At 43.6% G+C, this 18195-nt stretch overlaps 3 protein-coding genes across 3 annotated transcripts in view; all 3 read left to right on the top strand.

Annotated features, from left to right (window-relative positions):
* The window catches only part of LOC114358883 (ADP-ribose glycohydrolase MACROD2-like), a 55196-nt gene extending 48597 nt beyond the window's left edge, over nucleotides 1-6599 (top strand). The window contains exons 10-12 of the mRNA XM_028313045.1: nucleotides 2873-2996; nucleotides 6130-6293; nucleotides 6526-6599. Coding sequence (XP_028168846.1) covers nucleotides 2873-2996; nucleotides 6130-6293; nucleotides 6526-6599 — 362 coding nt within the window. The remainder of the gene's footprint in view (nucleotides 1-2872; nucleotides 2997-6129; nucleotides 6294-6525) is intronic.
* A 991-nt stretch (nucleotides 6600-7590) lies between these two features.
* LOC114358880 (uncharacterized) lies at nucleotides 7591-9948 on the top strand. The gene is made up of 2 exons (XM_028313035.1): nucleotides 7591-8141; nucleotides 9084-9948. The coding sequence occupies exons 1-2, from the start codon at nucleotides 7666-7668 to the stop codon at nucleotides 9502-9504; spliced, it is 897 nt and encodes a 298-aa protein (XP_028168836.1). The 5' UTR covers nucleotides 7591-7665; the 3' UTR covers nucleotides 9505-9948.
* A 4171-nt stretch (nucleotides 9949-14119) lies between these two features.
* On the top strand, nucleotides 14120-15866 carry LOC114358879 (uncharacterized). Its single transcript, XM_028313034.1, has 2 exons — nucleotides 14120-14591; nucleotides 15715-15866. Exons 1-2 carry the CDS (start codon nucleotides 14270-14272, stop codon nucleotides 15717-15719), a joined length of 327 nt encoding a protein of 108 aa, XP_028168835.1. The 5' UTR covers nucleotides 14120-14269; the 3' UTR covers nucleotides 15720-15866.
* Nucleotides 15867-18195: the final 2329 nt, after the last annotated feature.

Genomic DNA, 18195 nt, shown 5'->3' with positions numbered 1-18195 from the left:
TCGTCATGGACGATCTTTTAGCATCAAGTGTCTTCTTCATGTGGAGTCCATAGCATAGCATGTCAGTGCCTCTCTTCAAGACCTGTAGCATCAAGTGTCTATAAGCTGTCTTTAGCTAGAGAAAGGTTCTTTAGATGCAAAATGAGAAGGCGCATCCTTAGTTACATGGTGCGGAAATGACACGGATTATGATGGACTTATAGCATCAAGTGTCTTCATATGGAGCCCATCGCAGAACGTGTGAGTGCCTCTCTTAAAGATCTGTAGCATCAAGTGTCTATAATCTGCCTTCAGCTAGATACAGGTTCTTCAGACGCAGAAAGAGACGGAGCATCCTTAGTTACTTGGTGAGGAAGCGAGACAGCTTTTAGTGGACGATATTTAGCATCAAGTGTGAAGTGTCTACCTTCGCATGGAGATCGGAGATTGGAAGTCACATAGGGTGTGAGTGCCTCTTTTCAAGACCTTTAGCATCAAGTGTCTATAAGTTGTCATCAGCTAGAGACAGGTTCTTAAGACGCAGAAAGTGACAGGGCATTCTTAGTCACTTGGTGAGTGAGTGAGACAGTTCTTCATGGTCATTCTTTAGCATCAAGTGTCTATAGATTGCCTTTCCATTGTTTATGGACTTATAGTATGAAGTGTCTTCAGGATCTCTTCAACTAGAGACAAGTTCTTCAGATGCAGAAAGAGATGGAGCATCTTCAATTACTTCTCTATAAGCTGCCTTCAGCTAGAGACAAGGAGACCTTAGGATAGTGTGAGTGCCTCTCTTCGCGACCTATAGCAACTCTCCCTACGGGCCGGCCCTGTGCGCCAGGCGTCCAGCACACACCATCAAGTGGCGGCCCTTGGACGACTTCATGGTGGTGGGCTGCAGCGACGGCACCGTCTACGTGTGGCAGATGGAGACCGGCCATCTGGACCGGGTGCTGCATGGTGAGTTGATGGGGCTCCCTTCAATTAGAGATAAGTTCTTTAGATGCAGAAAGAGATGGAGCATCCTTAGTTACTTGGTGAGGAAGCGAGACAGTTGCGATGGAAGACCTTTAGCATCAAGTGTCTTCTTTATATGGAGTCCATAGCATAGCGTGTGAGTGCCTTTCTTCAAGACCTTTGGCATCAAGTGTCTTCGAGCTGACACAGAAAGAAACGGAGCATCTTTAGTTACTTGGTGAGTAAGCGAGACAGATTATAATGGAACTTTAACATCAAGTGTTTTCTGGCTGCTTTCTGCTAGTGACGGGAGTCCATAGCATAGTGTATTAGTGACTCTCTCCAAGATTTTTAGTATCAAGTGTCTTTGGGCTGCCTTCAGCTATAGACAAGGAGCCCTTAGCATAGAGTAAGTGTCTCTCTTCTCGACATATAGCATCTCTTCCTACGGGCCGGCCCTGTGCGCCAGGCGTCCAGCACACACCATCAAGTGGCGGCCCTTGGACGACTTCATGGTGGTGGGCTGCAGCGACGGCACCGTCTACGTGTGGCAGATGGAGACCGGCCATCTGGACCGGGTGCTGCATGGTGAGGCAGGTTCTTAAAGGCAGAAAGAGATGGAGCATCCTTAGTGACATGGTGAAGAAGCGAGACGGATTATGATGGAGCTATAGCATCAAGTGTCTTTAGCTAGAGACAGGTTCTTTAGATGCAAAAAGAGTTGGAGTATCTTAAGTTGCTTGGCGAGGAAGCGAGACAGATTATGGTGGAGCTGTAACATCAAGTGTCTTCGGGCTGGCTTCTTCAGACGCAGAAAAAGACGGAGCATTTTTAGCATGGACTTGGTGAAGAAGCGGGACAGAATAAGTGTCCATAAGCTGCCTTCAGCTAGACTAGAGACAGTTTCTTTAGGTGCATTCTTAATAAGCGAGAGTGTAAGCGAGATAGATTATGATGGACCTAGCTACAGCATCAAGTGTCTTCGAGCTGTCTTCAGGTTCTTTAAACGCAGAAAGAGACGGTTCATCCTTAGTTACTTGGTGAGGAAGCGACACAGATTATGACAGACCTACAGCACCAAGTGTCTATAAGCTGCCTTCAGCTAGAGACAGGTTCTTTAGATGCAGAAAGAGACGGAGCATCCTTAGTTACTTAGTTAGTAAGCGAGACAGATTATGATGGACCAGCATCAAGTGTATTCAGGCTCCCTTCAGCTAGAAACAGGTTCTTTAGATGATGAAAGAGACGGAGCATCCTTAGTGACATGGTGAGGAAATGAGACGGATTATGATGGACCAGCATCAAGTGTCTTCAAACTCCCTTCAGCTGGAAACAGGTTCTTAGATGATGAAAGAGACGGAGCATCCTTAGTGACATGGTGAGTAAGCAAGACAGACTATGATGGACCTAGCTACAGCATTAAATGTGTACAGGCTGTGTCTTCTTTAGATAGAGACACAGAGTGACTCTCGTCTGGACAGTTCTTAGCGACCTTTAGCATTAAGGGCTGCCTTCAGCTATAGCCAAGTAGTACATAACATAGTGTGTGGGAGACTCTTTATGAAACCTTTAGCATTTTTTATTCATAGCTGCCTTGAGTTATTGGGGAGTTATTACAGGGAATCCATAGCAACTGCCTTCAACAGCTCTTAATGGACGGCCTTGAGTCTACGGGCTGCCGAACTATCAGCCAAAGTCTGTAGCCTACGGGACTCTGTTATTGACTTTCAAAAAGCTAAGGTCATTATAATAACCCTTAAAACTATTTACATAAGACTTATTTTCCACAGCCATGATCACTGAAGAGGTTATAGCAGCGTAATAACCCTTAAAACTATATACATAAGACATGTTATTCCACGGGCATGATCACCGAACAGGTTTTTTCAGCATAATAACCCTTAAAACTATCTTCATAAGACTCGTTATTCCACAGGCATGATAGCCGAAGAAGTGTTGGCAGCGTGCGACGAGACGCTAGCAGACGACCTGGGCGGCTCCCTCGCGTCGGGCACCAGCGACCTGCAGGGACTGGCTAACCCCGCTGTCCATTTCTTCAGGTCAGTGTCTATACGGGACTATTCCCACCTCTCGTTCCCACCGCTGCAACGCCTGTGTAGCTAGGAACCGCGGCTATTACCACATCTCGTTCCCAACATTTCTTCATGTCTGTGTACGTAATACCCCGTGATGTAGCGGGACTGTTCCCACCTCTCGTTCCCACCGCTGCAACTTCTGTTTAGCCAGGCTCCGAGACTATTCCCACCGCTGCAACTCCTGTGTAGCCAGGATCTACAGCTTGACTACCAATAATCCAACTAGTGAAGGTCAAGTTTGATAAGATTTGCTAACCCTGCTGTCCATTTCTTCAGGTCAGTTTCCATAGTGTAACAGGACTATTCCCACCTTTCTTTCCTACTGCTGCAACTCCTGTGTAGCCAGGATCTACAGCTTGACTTCCAGGGGTTGACGAATCCCGCTGTTCATTTCTTCAGGTCAGTGTCTGTAGCGGGCTTGTTCCCATTTCTCGTTCCTACCGCTGCAACTCCTGTTTAGCCAGGCTCCGAGACTATTCCCACCGCTGCAACTCCTGTGTAGCCAGGATCTACAGCTTGACTACCAATAATCCAACTAGTGAAGTAAGTTTGATAAGACTTGCAGGGACTGGCTAACCCCGCTGTCCATTTCTTCAGGTCAGTGTCCACACATTTGCTACCAAGCAACATCTGTCTACTTTACAGCGAAAGCACACGAGGCTTTTCGGCGCCGCACCGCAAAGACTTCGTCGTTTGGCTGATGGTAACTTTTATCCAGGTCAGGTTTTGATGGATTCAGATGCAGAAAAAGACTTGTCCAGAGTAAGACGGTGAGTTCTAAATGAGAGGTTATCAAGTGGCTACAGGCTGATTTCTTCAGGCACAGAAAGGGACGGAGCATCCTTAGTTATATGGTGTGGAAGCGAGACAGTTGGTGATGAATGACCTTTGGCATCAAATGTCGAGCTGAAGTGTTGGCAGCGTGCGACGAGACGCTAGCAGACGACCTGGGCGGCTCCCTCGCGTCGGGCACCAGCGACCTGCAGGGACTGGCTAACCCCGCTGTCCATTTCTTCAGGTCTGTGTCTATAATGTAACAGGAATAACGGTACCATCCCATCCCATCTCTCGTTCCCACCGCTGCAACACCTGTGTAGTCAAGATCAGGATCCCGTGCGCTGTAGCATGGTGCTGGTGACAGTCATGATCCAAGAGACCCGAATCAACCGGGGGCAGGGTCTGGCAAACCCCGCTGTTAATTTCTTCAGGTCATACCCTGTGACTATTCCTACCGCATCTCTGCTAACCTCTCGTTCCCACTCTGCAACTCATGTGTAGCCAGAATCTACAGCTTGACTTTCAGGGGCCGACGAATACCGCTGTCCATTTCTTCAGGTCAGTGTCCATATTCTAACGGGACTATTCCCACCTCTGCAACTCCTGTGTAGCCAGGATCTACAGCAGTGAAGGTCAAGTTTGACCAGACCTGCAAGGACTGGCTATCCCCGCTGTCCATTTCTTCAGGTCAGTGTCTATACGGGACTATTCCCACCTCTCGTTCCCACCGCTGCAACTCTGTGTAGCCAGGATCTAGGTACAGGTTGACCGCCAACAACCCAACCAGTGAAGGTCAAGTTTGATAAGACCTGCAGGGACTGGCTAACCCCGCTGTCCTTTTCTTCAGGTCAGTTTCCATAGTGTAACAGGACTATTCCCACCTTTCTTTCCTACTGCTGCAACTCCTGTGTAGCCAGGATCTACAGCTTGACTTCCAGGAGTTGACGAATCCCGCTGTTCATTTCTTCAGGTAAGTGTCTGTAGCGGGATTGTTCCCATTTCTCGTTCCTACCGCTGCAACTCCTGTTTAGCCAGGCTCCGAGACTATTCCCACCGCTGCAACTCCTGTGTAGCCAGAATCTACAGCTTGACTACCAATAATCCAACTAGTGAAGTAAGTTTGATAAGACTTGCAGGGACTGGCTAACCCCGCTGTCCATTTCTTCAGGTCTGTGTCCATACGGGACTATTCCCACCTCTCGTTTCCACCGCTGCAACTCTGTGTAGCCAGGATCTAGGTACAGGTTGACCGCCAACAACCCAACCAGTGAAGGTCAAGTTTGATAAGACCTGCAGGGACTGGCTAACCCCGCTGTCCTTTTCTTCAGGTCAGTTTCCATAGTGTAACAGGACTATTCCCACCTTTCTTTCCTACTGCTGCAACTCCTGTGTAGCCAGGATCTACAGCTTGACTTCCAGGGGTTGACGAATCCCGCTGTTCATTTCTTCAGGTCAGTGTCTGTAGCGGGATTGTTCCCATTTCTCGTTCCCACAGCTGCAACTCCTGTATAGCCAGGACCCGAGACTATTCCCACCGTTGCAACTCCTGTGTAGCCAGAATCTACAGCTTGACTACCAATAACCCAACTAGTGAAGGTCAAGTTTGACAAGACCTACAGAGACTGGCTTACCCCGCTGTCCATTTCTTCAGGTATTATGCTATGCCCTCTTTATGAGGACTCAAAACAAGAGCTGCTGCAGAGGATCGTGCTGAAAACACGGCCCTGCTTCTGCCCCGATCTGGTTTCTTTAGAGCAGTCTTTCCCAAAGTGGGCGATAACACCCCCTTGTGGGCGCTGCAGGCTTAAAGGGGGGCGGTAAGAGACCCAGAAAAAAAATCGGGACGTTGTGTAGCGGCTTGGGAGGCGTCATCTACTAGGAGGACTCTTAGACACCGACTAAGCACTCGACACTCGACTACAAATGGGGGCGCTAAAAAGAATTTATTCTCAAAGTGGGCAGTAGACAAAATAAGTTTGGAAACCACTGCTTTAGAGGCTTAAAGATTTTCGTGCAAGTGGCACAGGAGGAGAACGGAACCGCCATTCGTTTTAGTAATTCTCGCATGGACATGGGCCGTGCGCTGTAATAGGACTTTTCCCACCTCTCGGTTGGGTTATTGGCGGTCGAGCTATAGATCCTGGGTACACAGGAGTTGCAGCGGTAGGAACGACAACAGGTGAGAATAGACAATGAAATTTTAAACATGACTGCTTGACAGATCGTTGTGGTAACCCTTCGGCCATCGGGAAGGCCTTAGTCTAGTAATGTATGTCAATGGAACAAAAGTCTAATAAATTATACTTTTATTTGTCCACAGAGGATTACGCCATCGCAACGTGGCCGCTATGCGAGCGGCAACGCAGAGAGGCCTCGCTGCGTTGCAGGGCCCGGGCCACGCGAGCAACGCCGGGCCGCTAGCCGAGCCCGCCCGGGCCAGGCGGGCTCAGCTCACTATACAAGGGTTCAGATCTAACCCCAAAGGTATGTGATAATGTACTTTATTGTATAGGTCATAAGGCCTGTTTGCAAGGCACAGGCCACGTAGAGAGGCCTCGTTGCAGGGCCCGGGCCACGCGAGCAACGCCGGGCCGCTAGCCGAGCCCGCCCGGGCCAGGCGGGCTCAGCTCACTATAAAAGGGTTCCGATCCAACCCCAAAGGTATGTTATAATGTACTTTATTGTATAGGTCATAAGGCCTGTTTGCGAGGTCCAGGCCACGCAGAGAAGCCTCAGTGCCATGACCAGGGCCAGGCGGGCTCAGCTCACTATACAAGGGATCAGATCTAACCCCAAAGGTATGTTATAATGTACTTGTGGTTACCGTGTCAATAACATTTGTAATAAATTGCATTGTAAAGTTCAATGTCCAAATTGACACACGCACGGACACGTGACACCGAACTGTAATGTTTTAGTTAGGTATTATGAATAAATGAGTTGGAACTAGAATCTTGTGTTGATCACTTGGTTTCCCTGCCCTACACAACACTTAACTACTCACACGCACGAAGTACCCACATTGGTGACCCCGACGTGATTTTNATTTTTTTTAAATGCCTATTATTTTGAAAATATGCCACATAGATTTTTTTTTATATTTTTCTGATAACCAGCACAACTTGCCTCAACACCCAGTTCCGTGTTGACGTTACATTACGGGACACCCTGTATATGTATATAAAAGAAAGTCGTGTTAGTTACACCACTTATAACTCAAGAACGGCTGAACCGATTTAGCTGAAAATTGTCAGGGAGGTAGTTTAGAACCAGGAGAAGGACATAGGATACTTTTTATCCCGTTCGAAATTAAAAAAAAAGTCTGCTTATTTATTGCCATTAAGGCGGAACAAAGTTCGCCGGGTCAGCTAGTTGTTGAATAAATATTAAAAAGTAGATTCAAATAGACACTCAATTACAGTACTCTTACTACTGAACGCCTTACATGTAAACTCCAGTTTTCTTCAACTAAAAATTGGTAGGTACAGTCGCGGAATTTAAAGGTTCGTCACCTTAGTGTCGGTTTTCGCTTGCACCAAAGAGTCAAACCTGCCAACATAACAGTGCAAGAAACAGTGCTGCTAACATTTAAATAAATATGACGTTTGCTGACGAATAAGGTTTTGCTTGTTTATTTTTCTATCCCATCAGTGCAATGCAATGATGACATTGACCAATTGACAATAGTTTTTTTTATTTAATAGACATAATAATGGCAGGTTGAACCAACAAGAAGGTTTTAGTTTATCAATCATAATAATCTTCTTGATAAGATACCGACGTGATTTTCAACCGACGTGATCTTCAACCGACGTGATTTTCTCCAGTGCATCATCAAGCAAGAAAATTGCCAACGATGCCAGAGATACCAACTCCACAAGGCGTTTACCAGTATCAACAACAACAACAACAAGGAATGCATCCCAACGCACCGAGTACGTCATCTGCACAACAAACTACTGCGTCCGAAGTTTCATCCATCAGTGTGACCGCGAGGATTCCTGATTTTTGGATCGAGATACCACGACTTTGGTTCGCACAGTTCGAGTCAATCATGGCACCTCAGAAGCAGGGCGACGAATGCAAGTTCAATCTTGTCATCTCAAAATTAGGACGAGACACAATTCAACAAGTCGGCGACCTGTTACTCAATCCACCGTCCGAGCAAAAGTACAACGTATTGAAACAAAGATTATTGTCTATTTATGAAGAGTCTGCCGAGCGTCAATTCCAAAAACTCATCAGTGAAATAGAATTGGGAGACCAGAAACCATCACAACTCCTCCGAAAGATGTCAGAATTAGCACGGAATGCGAATGTTGCCGAATCCACCCTGCATAGTTTGTGGCTACAANCATGGCCTCACCATCGGTATAGATGACCGATCACAACGGCACTCTCATGGCCGTTCACAAAGGCACTCCCATGGCCTCACCATCGGTATAGATGACCGAACACAACGGCACTCTCATGGCCTATCACAAAGGCACTCTCATGGCCCTGTGGTTACCGTGTCAATAACATTTGTAATAAATTGCATTGTAAAGTTCAATGTCCTTCAGTGACACACGCACGGACACGTGACACCGAACTGTAATGTTTTAGTTAGGTATTATGAATAAATGAGTTGGAACTAGAATCTTGTGTTGATCACTTGGTTTCCCTGCCCTACGTAACACTTAACTACACACACGCACGAAGTACCCACATTGGTGACCCCGACGTGATTTTCAACCGACGTGATTTTCAACCGACGTGATCTTCTCAAGTGCATCATCAAGCAAGAAAATTGCCAACGATGCCAGAGATACCAACTCCACAAGGCGTCTACCAGTATCAACAGCAACAACCACAAGGAATGCATCCCAACGCACCGAGTACGTCATCTGCACAACAAACTACTGCGTCCGAAGTTTCATCCATCAGTGTGACCGCGAGGATTCCTGATTTTTGGATCGAGATACCACGACTTTGGTTCGCACAGTTCGAGTCAATCATGGCACCTCAGAAGCAGGGCGACGAATGCAAGTTTAATCTTGTCATCTCAAAATTAGGACGAGACACAATTCAACAAGTCGGCGACCTGTTACTCAATCCACCGTCCGAGCAAAAGTACAACGTATTGAAACAAAGATTATTGTCTATTTATGAAGAGTCTGCCGAGCGTCAATTCCAAAAACTCATCAGTGAAATAGAATTGGGAGACCAGAAACCATCACAACTCCTCCGAAAGATGTCAGAATTAGCACGGAATGCGAATGTTGCCGAATCCACCCTGCATAGTTTGTGGCTACAACGACTACCAGGCTCAGTCAGGGCGGTCTTAACGGTCAGCCAGGATCAGAAACTGGATAATCTAGCCGCCATTGCCGATAAAATCATGGAAAACGTAAGATTGCATGAAGTGTCTGAAGTAGCAAGCTCAAGCTCTTCAAGTGCGTTTCCAATAAATGAGTTAATGTCACATATCAACAAACTGTCTTTGGAGGTCGCTGAACTCAGAAACAGCCGATTTAATACACGTGGCCGAGGGCGCGGATTGAATTCAAGATTCCGTGGTCGTTCCCGATCCAGACAAAGAAGAGATCAGAATAGTCCTAACTGGCTGTGTTATTACCACCACCGATTCAGAGGTCAAGCACAGAAATGCGAACAACCCTGCTCCTGGAAGACGAAGTCGGAAAACTCCCAGTAGTGTTGACGGAGGCGGACGTCAGCGCTATACTACCATCAAGCCGCCTGTGCGTTACCGATCGAAAAAGTCGGTATCGTTTTCTGATTGATACGGGGGCTAACATCTCCGTTATCCCGAGAACAAGAAGAGCAATACAATCGCATGAATACAAATTATACGCTGCAAACGGGAGCGAAATAAAAACATATGGTGAACGAACTCTTGACCTAGATCTCGGATTACGTCGGCCGTATCGATGGACGTTTGTCATCGCTGACGTCAAGCAGCCGATTATAGGCGCCGATTTCCTAGATAAACATTACCTACTTGTCGATATGCGCCAGAAAAAATTAATTGACGGGGTTACGGGATTATTAACACCCGCACGTGTGACCACATCTAGTATACCTACTATAAAAACCATCAACGCTCAAACCCCATACGCCGACATCCTAGAACAATATCCAGACGCGTCTGGATATTGTTCTAGGATGTCAGCGTATGGGGTTTGCTAGACGTCACGAAACCATTTTGCGCGAAAGAAACCCCGAAACACAACGTCGTCCATCAAATCATCACGGAAGGACATCCTGTTGTATCCAAGTGCCGCCAACTGTCAGCCGACAAGTATAAGCTGGTAAAAAACGAGATTGAACACATGCTCGCAGCTGGAATTTGTAGACCATCCAAAAGCGCATGGGCAAGTCCAATACACGTCACCAAGAAAAAAGACGGTAGTATCCGGCTATGCGGCGACTATAGAAAATTAAACGCCATCACCAAGCCAGATCGGTATCCCATTCCAAGGCTCTTAGACTTCACCTACCTGTTACCTAAGAAGAACATATTCACCAGAATTGATCTCAAAAGAGCTTACAACCAGGTACCNATACACGTTACCAAGAAAAAAGACGGTAGTATCCGGCTATGCGGCGATTATAGAAAATTAAACGCCATCACCAAGCCAGATCGGTATCCCATTCCAAGGCTGTTAGACTTCACCTACTTGTTACCTAAGAAGAACATATTCACTAGGATTGATCTCAAAAGAGCTTACAACCAAGTACCAGTCGAAGAAATAGAAAAAACGGCAATAATTACACCGTTTGGACTATTTGAATTTCCCCGTATGCCATTCGGACTTCGCAATGCAGGGCAAACCTTCATGAGGTTCATGAATGAGATAATGAGTGGACTGGATTATGTTTTCTGCTTCGTAGACGATATCCTGATCGCATCAGAATCTCAAGATCGTCATCGGGAACACATAGATGAAGTGTTTAAGCGTTTGAACAACCACGGGATAACAATCAACATGGAAAAATGCGTATTCGGCCAGCCAGAAATAGAATTCCTAGGATACAAAATTACAACAGACGGTATAAGCCCACTACCTGAAAGAGTCGAAGCCATTGATGAGTATCCATTGCCNCTTCACCTACCTTTTACCTAAGAAGAACATATTCACCAGAATTGATCTCAAAAGAGCTTACAACCAAGTATCAGTCGAAGAAATAGAAAAAACGGCAATAGTAACACCGTTTGGACTATTTGAATTTCCCCGCATGCCATTCGGACTTCGCAATGCAGGGCAAACCTTCATGAGGTTCATGAATGAGATATTGAGTGGACTGGATTATGTTTTCTGCTTCGTAGACGATATCCTGATTGCATCAGAATCTCAAGATCGTCATCGGGAACACATAGATGAAGTGTTTAAGCGTTTGAACAACCACGGGATAACCATCAATATGGAAAAATGCGTATACGGCCAGCCAGAAATAGAATTCCTAGGATACAAAATTACAACAGATGGTATAAGCCCACTACCTGAAAGAGTCGAAGCCATTGATGAGTATCCATTGCCAAAGACGGTACGAGATTTGAAACGTTTCCTGGGTATGCTAAATTTCTACAGAACTAGCATACCGAGATCAGCCGCGTACCAGGCCCCGCTAAATAAATACATGTGTGGAAATGGCACGAAACATAACAACCATAACATCGAGTGGAATGACGAAACCAGGGAAGCATTCATCCAGTGCAAGAATAGTTTGAAAAAAGCTATCGCGCTGAGTCCTCCCACACCTGACGCACCGCTCTCCCTAATGACAGACGCGTCACAAACATGCGTTGGTGCCGTTCTCCAACAATATGTCAACAAACAATGGAAACCGATAGCATTTTTCTCAAAATCTCTATCACAAACACAACAAGGATACAGCACATACGACAGGGAGCTACTAGCGATCTACATGGCGATATCTCATTTTCAAAGCTACTGTGAGGGACACGAAGTCATCGTATACACGGATCATAAACCTTTGTCGTTTATGTTCAAAAATAAACAAACAGTATGTAAAGAAAAAATATCACCAAGACGATTACGCCAATTGGATTACATTGCACAATTTACGTCCGATATACGACACCTCTCGGGAGCGCAGAACCCAGTGGCCGACGCGCTGTCTCGAATATCACAGATAGACTTCCCCGATAAGATCGACTGGAATGAATTCGCAGCGCAACAAATGTCTGATCCCGAAATGATGAAACTTTTACAAAATGACAGATTGAAATGGAAGAAAATTAGTTTAACAGACAGTCAATTACTATATTGTGAAGTATCGACCGGCGAAGTGCGACCGTATGTACCGAGCATATTTCGTAAACAAATATTCAGTACATTACATGACGTCACACACCCAGGAATCAGATCTACCAGGAAGTTAATTCAAAAACATTACTTTTGGCCTAGCATGAATCAGGATACAAATCGTTGGGCCAAGGAATGTTTATCCTGTCAAAAATCGAAGATTTTTCGCCATAACAACTCGCCGATTTCGCAATTCCCCGAGTCCGCACGATTTGATCACGTGCATATTGATATAGTTGGACCGCTACCTATATCTAATAACAATAGGTATGTGATCACGTTTATTGACCGATTCACCCGATGGCCTGAAGCCGTACCCGTACCAGAGGTCACAGCTGAGATCGTAGCAAAAACGTTCTACAACACCTGGATTTCAAGATTTGGATGCCCTATCAGGATGACAACAGATCAGGGACGTCAATTTGAATCCAATCTGTTCACATCACTAGCTAAATTAATGGGAATCAAGAAAATTAGGACCACCAGCTATCATCCCCAATCCAACGGAATAGTGGAACGATGGCACAGAACTATGAAGACTGCTATTATTGCACGAGGAAATGCCAGAGATTGGTCGCAGGAGTTACCCACCGTATTACTGGGACTGCGTACCACTCTCCGCCAAGGGTGCGACGTAAGCCCAGCTCAGATGGTGTATGGTACCAATGTCAGATTACCCGGGATTTTCTTCGATGGAAGTAAGAAGAACGACAACATTTCACCGAATCGTATGTTGAGGATCTACAGCGCTCCATCCAAAGCACTAAACCGATTCCAAATAACCACAATCACAAGCAAAACATTTTTGTGTACAAGGACATGAACACATGTAATTATGTGTTTGTCAGGACAGATGCTGTGAAAAAGCCATTGGTTTCACCATATGAAGGTCCGTACAGAGTATTAGAACGTCATGAAAAATATTTCAAGATACAATTGCCTAATCGCATCGCAGTTGTTTCTATCGACCGCTTAAAGCCAGCGTTCATAGTACAAGATGTCGATGAACCTCAAATTGCACAGACTGCAGAAAAACCGCAAGGCTCAATTACGAAAACAGCCAACGGACACACGACGCCACCGCACGTGACCAAGTTCGGCAGAGTCAGCAAACCAGTAGTCCGATTTTGTAGTTAATTGTTCATCATTATACGCAAATCATTGACACCAATCGGTCACCTGTTAACCAAGCTCGCAATCTATCAACATGGGAGGATATTCATCGAAGGACGAAATAGTCGTCTCACAGGCCCAATCAACGACCAGTGGAGGGTCGGCCTCAACAGTTTCTGAGGTAACAAGGACCGAAATACTAATGGGATCCATCTGCCTCATATTCTTCATCTTGGCGGCGTATTACATATTCAAGAAATGCATAGCCCGAGGACGGAGGGCCATGGCCAAAGAACTTGGAAGGTTGGCTGTGGCAAACGGCATCCCGATGACACCGGCGGCGCCGGCTACGGCGACACCGGCGGTGATATCGTTGCCCTCGCAGGGGCAAGCCCAAGTGAACCCCGCGTTTATACCCTGACTGTGAAGTGAGTGATTTAAAAACGTTACAGTGAAACAGTGTAGTGAAAATTGTAAAATTGTAAATGTGCGTGAAAANTACTGCCCTAGTCCAGTTTTTCAATACTGCCTCGGAAAATGCTATGAATTCTAAGCACTTTCTTCTTAGGTCATATTTTAATAGCTCAAAAAACAAAAAAGTTATTGTCGAATAAAAAAATAAAAAATCTTTTTTTGCTTCTCCTGAAAAGTCGTACTTTGTCCTTTACGACCTTTGAGCCCAGAGGTATCGATATGAAGGTCCGTACAGAGTATTAGAACGTCATGAAAAATATTTCAAGATACAATTGCCTAATCGCATCGCAGTTGTTTCTATCGACCGCTTAAAGCCAGCGTTCATAGTACAAGACGTCGATGAACCCCAAATTGCACAGACTGCAGAAAAACCGCAAGGCTCAATTACGAAAACAGCCAACGGACACACGACGCCACCGTACGTGACCAAGTTCGGCAGAGTCAGCAAACCAGTAGTCCGATTTTGTAGTTAATTGTTCATCATTATACGCAAATCATTGACACCAATCAGTCACCTGTTAACCAAGCTCGCAATCTATCAACATGGGAGGATATTCATCGAAGGACGAAATAGTCGTCTCACAGGCCCAATCAACGGCCAGTGGAGGGTCGGCCTCAACAGTTTCTGAGGTAACAAGGACCGAACTACTAATGGGATCCATCTGCCTCATATTCTTCATCTTGGCGGCGTGTTACATATTCAAGAAATGCATAGCCCGAGGACGGAGGGCCATGGCCAAAGAACTTGGAAGGTTGGCTGTGGCAAACGGCATCCCGATGACACCGGCGGCGCCGGCTACGGCGACACCGGCGGTGATATCGTTGCCCTCGCAGGGGCAAGCCCAAGTGAACCCCGCGTTTATACCCTGACTGTGAAGTGAGTGATTTAAAAACGTTACAGTGAAACAGTGTAGTGAAAATTGTAAATGTGCGTGAAAACTCCTAACCATTTTATTTAATTACGAAATTAAATATCCATCTTGTATGTTGTAACCATTTTGTTTATGTAAATGTTTGTAAGATTTTTTTTAAAATTTACTTAAACCCATATTTTATGAAATGTTATATTGTATACTTTTTGTCGATATTTTTATTGTGTTCGTTTATTTTTGTTATCTAAACGTCATTTATTATTTAATTTGTAGGTATTTTTATTGTCTAAATTGTTTTTCTATTTTTTAATTGTGCCAATTAATTTTCAAAGGGGGAGAGTAATGTGGTTACCGTGTCAATAACATTTGTAATAAATTGCATTGTAAAGTTCAATGTCCAAATTGACACACGCACGGACACGTGACACCGAACTGTAATGTTTTAGTTAGGTATTATGAATAAATGAGTTGGAACTAGAATCTTGTGTTGATCACTTGGTTTCCCTGCCCTACACAACACTTAACTACACACACGCACGAAGTACCCACAAGTACTTGAAAAGCTGTGACTTCTAAAACGATTAATATTGACAACGATTTCAGTGACCAACTAGAATATTATGTTTTTTTCTGGAAACAAGTAGGTACGAGATACGAACGAAGTACCCAAATTATTATGAATCCGAGGACATTGACATTCTGTGTGACGGTCGGTGTATTCAACAGTCGATAAAATATACCAATTTGTACAGCCTTACCAAGTCTTTCGCGTTCTACTAAAGTTATGAGTATATCGAAGCACAAAATATAAATAACATCGATAAAGATTTTCCGAGCACTGACAACACCATCTCATAAAGTAACGGATGGAAATAATTACCGAATTGCTGACAGATATTTATCGACGTAGTGAATAAAAATAATGATGATGTTTATGTCTATATTTCACCAATAATTGCTCTTTTATTATTATTTAGGAATACCAATTGAATAACACGACTTCAATTTATTGGTACACTAGCTTTCCGCCNACACCGGCGGCGCCGGCTACGGCGACACCGGCGGTGATATCGTTGCCCTCGCAGGGGCAAGCCCAAGTGAACCCCGCGTTTATACCCTGACTGTGAAGTGAGTGATTTAAAAACGTTACAGTGAAACAGTGTAGTGAAAATTGTAAAATTGTAAATGTGCGTGAAAACTCATAACCATTTTATTTAATTACCAAATTAAATATCAATCTTGTATGTTGTAACCATTTTGTTTATGTAAATAATTGTAAGATTTTTTTTTAACAATTTACTACCATATTTTATGAAATGTTAAATTATATACTTTTTGTCGATATTTTTATTGTGTTCGTTTATTTTTGTTATCTAAGCGTCATATATTATTTAATTTGTATTTTTATTGTCTAAATTGTTTTTCTATTTTTAATTGTGCCAATTAATTTTCAAAGGGGGAGAGTAATGTGGTTACCGTGTCAATAACATTTGTAATAAATTGCATTGTAAAGTTCAATGTCCAAATTGACACACGCACGGACACGTGACACCGAACTGTAATGTTTTAGTTAGGTATTATGAATAAATGAGTTGGAACTAGAATCTTGTGTTGATCACTTGGTTTCCCTGCCCTACACAACACTTAACTACACACACGCACGAAGTACCCACAAGTACTTGAAAAGCTGTGACTTCTAAAACGATTAATATTGACAACGATTTCAGTGACCAACTAGAATATTATGTTTTTTTCTGGAAACAAGTAGGTACGAGATACGAACGAAGTACCCAAATTATTATGAATCCGAGGACATTGACATTCTGTGTGACGGTCGGTGTATTCAACAGTCGATAAAATATACCAATTTGTACAGCCTTACCAAGTCTTTCGCGTTCTACTAAAGTTATGAGTATATCGAAGCACAAAATATAAATAACATCGATAAAGATTTTCCGAGCACTGACAACACCATCTCATAAAGTAACGGATGGAAATAATTACCGAATTGCTGACAGATATTTATCGACGTAGTGAATAAAAATAATGATGATGTTTATGTCTATATTTCACCAATAATTGCTCTTTTATTATTATTTAGGAATACCAATTGAATAACACGACTTCAATTTATTGGTACACTAGCTTTCCGCCCGCGGCTTCACCCGCGTGGAATTTTGTCTGTCACAGAAAAACTTTATCGCGCGCGTCCCTGTTTCAAAAACCGGGATAAAAACTATCCTATGTTCTTTCCCGGGACTCAAACTATCTCTATGCCAAATTTCATCAAAATCGGTTGCGAGATTTAAGCGGGAAAGCGTAACAGACAGACAGACAGACAGACAGACAGAGTTACTTTCGCATTTATAATATTAGTTGGGATACCTACTTTGTATCATCTTTCAAATATTTCTCCATAGATTGTCTTCTACGTAATATTCATTGTTAACTTGGCAACGGCATGGATATTTCATGCAATTGATTTCAAAACTATTACATTATAAGTACCTACCTATGATAAGAAATATCTTTTTAATGCTGGTAAACATCTATAAAATTTTATGCGTATTTTCAACAAGTCTCAGTTACTAGATAAAAAAACGTAATTATTGTAAGTTTAATAAGATTTTTACCAATCGATCAACATGGAAAGCATTGGGGGAGGCCTATGTTCAGCAGTAGACATCCTATGGCTGAAATGATGATGATGATGATGAAGATTTTTAATATAAAATCCATCTAAGATGCTCACCAAATAAATCCTCATAGAACTTACCCCGAATTTATCGCCTGTTTCCCACAAAAGAATCAAATAAAACACGCAAGAGAAATCTCCTTATTTACACCCGCACTGACGGCCAAATACCAGGGTATCAGGGCTGGGTGGAGGTCACGACGATATTTCACTTTTAGGGCAAGAACTCATGACGCTGTTTTCATCCTTAAATCTATATCTATACTAATATTATAAATGCGAAAGTAACTCTGTCTGTCTTGCTTTAACGCCTAAATCAGTAAATCGATTTTTATGAAATTTGGCATAGAGATAGTTTGAGTCTCGGGAAAGGACACAGGATAGTTTTTATCCCGGTTTTCGAAACAGGGACGCGCGCGATAAAGTTTTTCTGTGACAGACAAAAATCCACGCGGGCGAAGACGCGGTAGAAAAGTTAGTTGCATATATTTTGGGTTAAAATCGTTTCCCGCTTTGGTCGCAGGTTATGATGGAATAGACACACTACGACTATGACAACTAAACTTAAGATTTTAGGTGGAATAAAAAAAATGGAATCAAAATATGAATGAAATTTTTTCGATAAATGATTGCAGATTATACACGGGATAGACACACAACACGACAGCTAATCTTTAGGTTTTTAGATGGTATTAAGCAAAAGAAAGTGGCTAAATTGAAATGATGAAAATTCAAGATCCGTAGTGTCAAAAACTCGGGATGTAAGAGTCAACAGAAGTTAGAGAAGATACTATATGATATATATCATATATAGATAGATATATATGATAATAAAATGTAATTGCGATGACTCATAAAATGCCACAACAGGGTTTTCTTAAATAGGATGGTTAATGGGACAA

The sequence above is a fragment of the Ostrinia furnacalis genome, unplaced genomic scaffold (assembly GCF_004193835.3).
Source record: "Ostrinia furnacalis isolate ACB-3 unplaced genomic scaffold, ASM419383v2 OfSCF4125, whole genome shotgun sequence".
In the NCBI taxonomy this organism is placed as follows: domain Eukaryota; kingdom Metazoa; phylum Arthropoda; class Insecta; order Lepidoptera; family Crambidae; genus Ostrinia; species Ostrinia furnacalis.
The sequence above is the reverse complement of the archived record's forward strand: the minus strand, read 5'-3'. Positions and strand labels throughout refer to the sequence as shown.

What these genes read in the sequence shown, in the direction of transcription:
- LOC114358880 (XM_028313035.1), top strand. Translation starts at nt 7,666, where the DNA reads ATGCCAGAGATACCAACTCCACAAGGCGTTTACCAGTATCAACAACAA. An exon ending in GCGAATGTTGCCGAATCCAC is followed by an intron (nt 8,142 to 9,083) that starts CCTGCATAGTTT and finishes TGCCGAATCCAC; the next exon opens with CCTGCATAGTTTGTGGCTAC.
- LOC114358879 (XM_028313034.1), top strand. Translation starts at nt 14,270, where the DNA reads ATGGGAGGATATTCATCGAAGGACGAAATAGTCGTCTCACAGGCCCAA.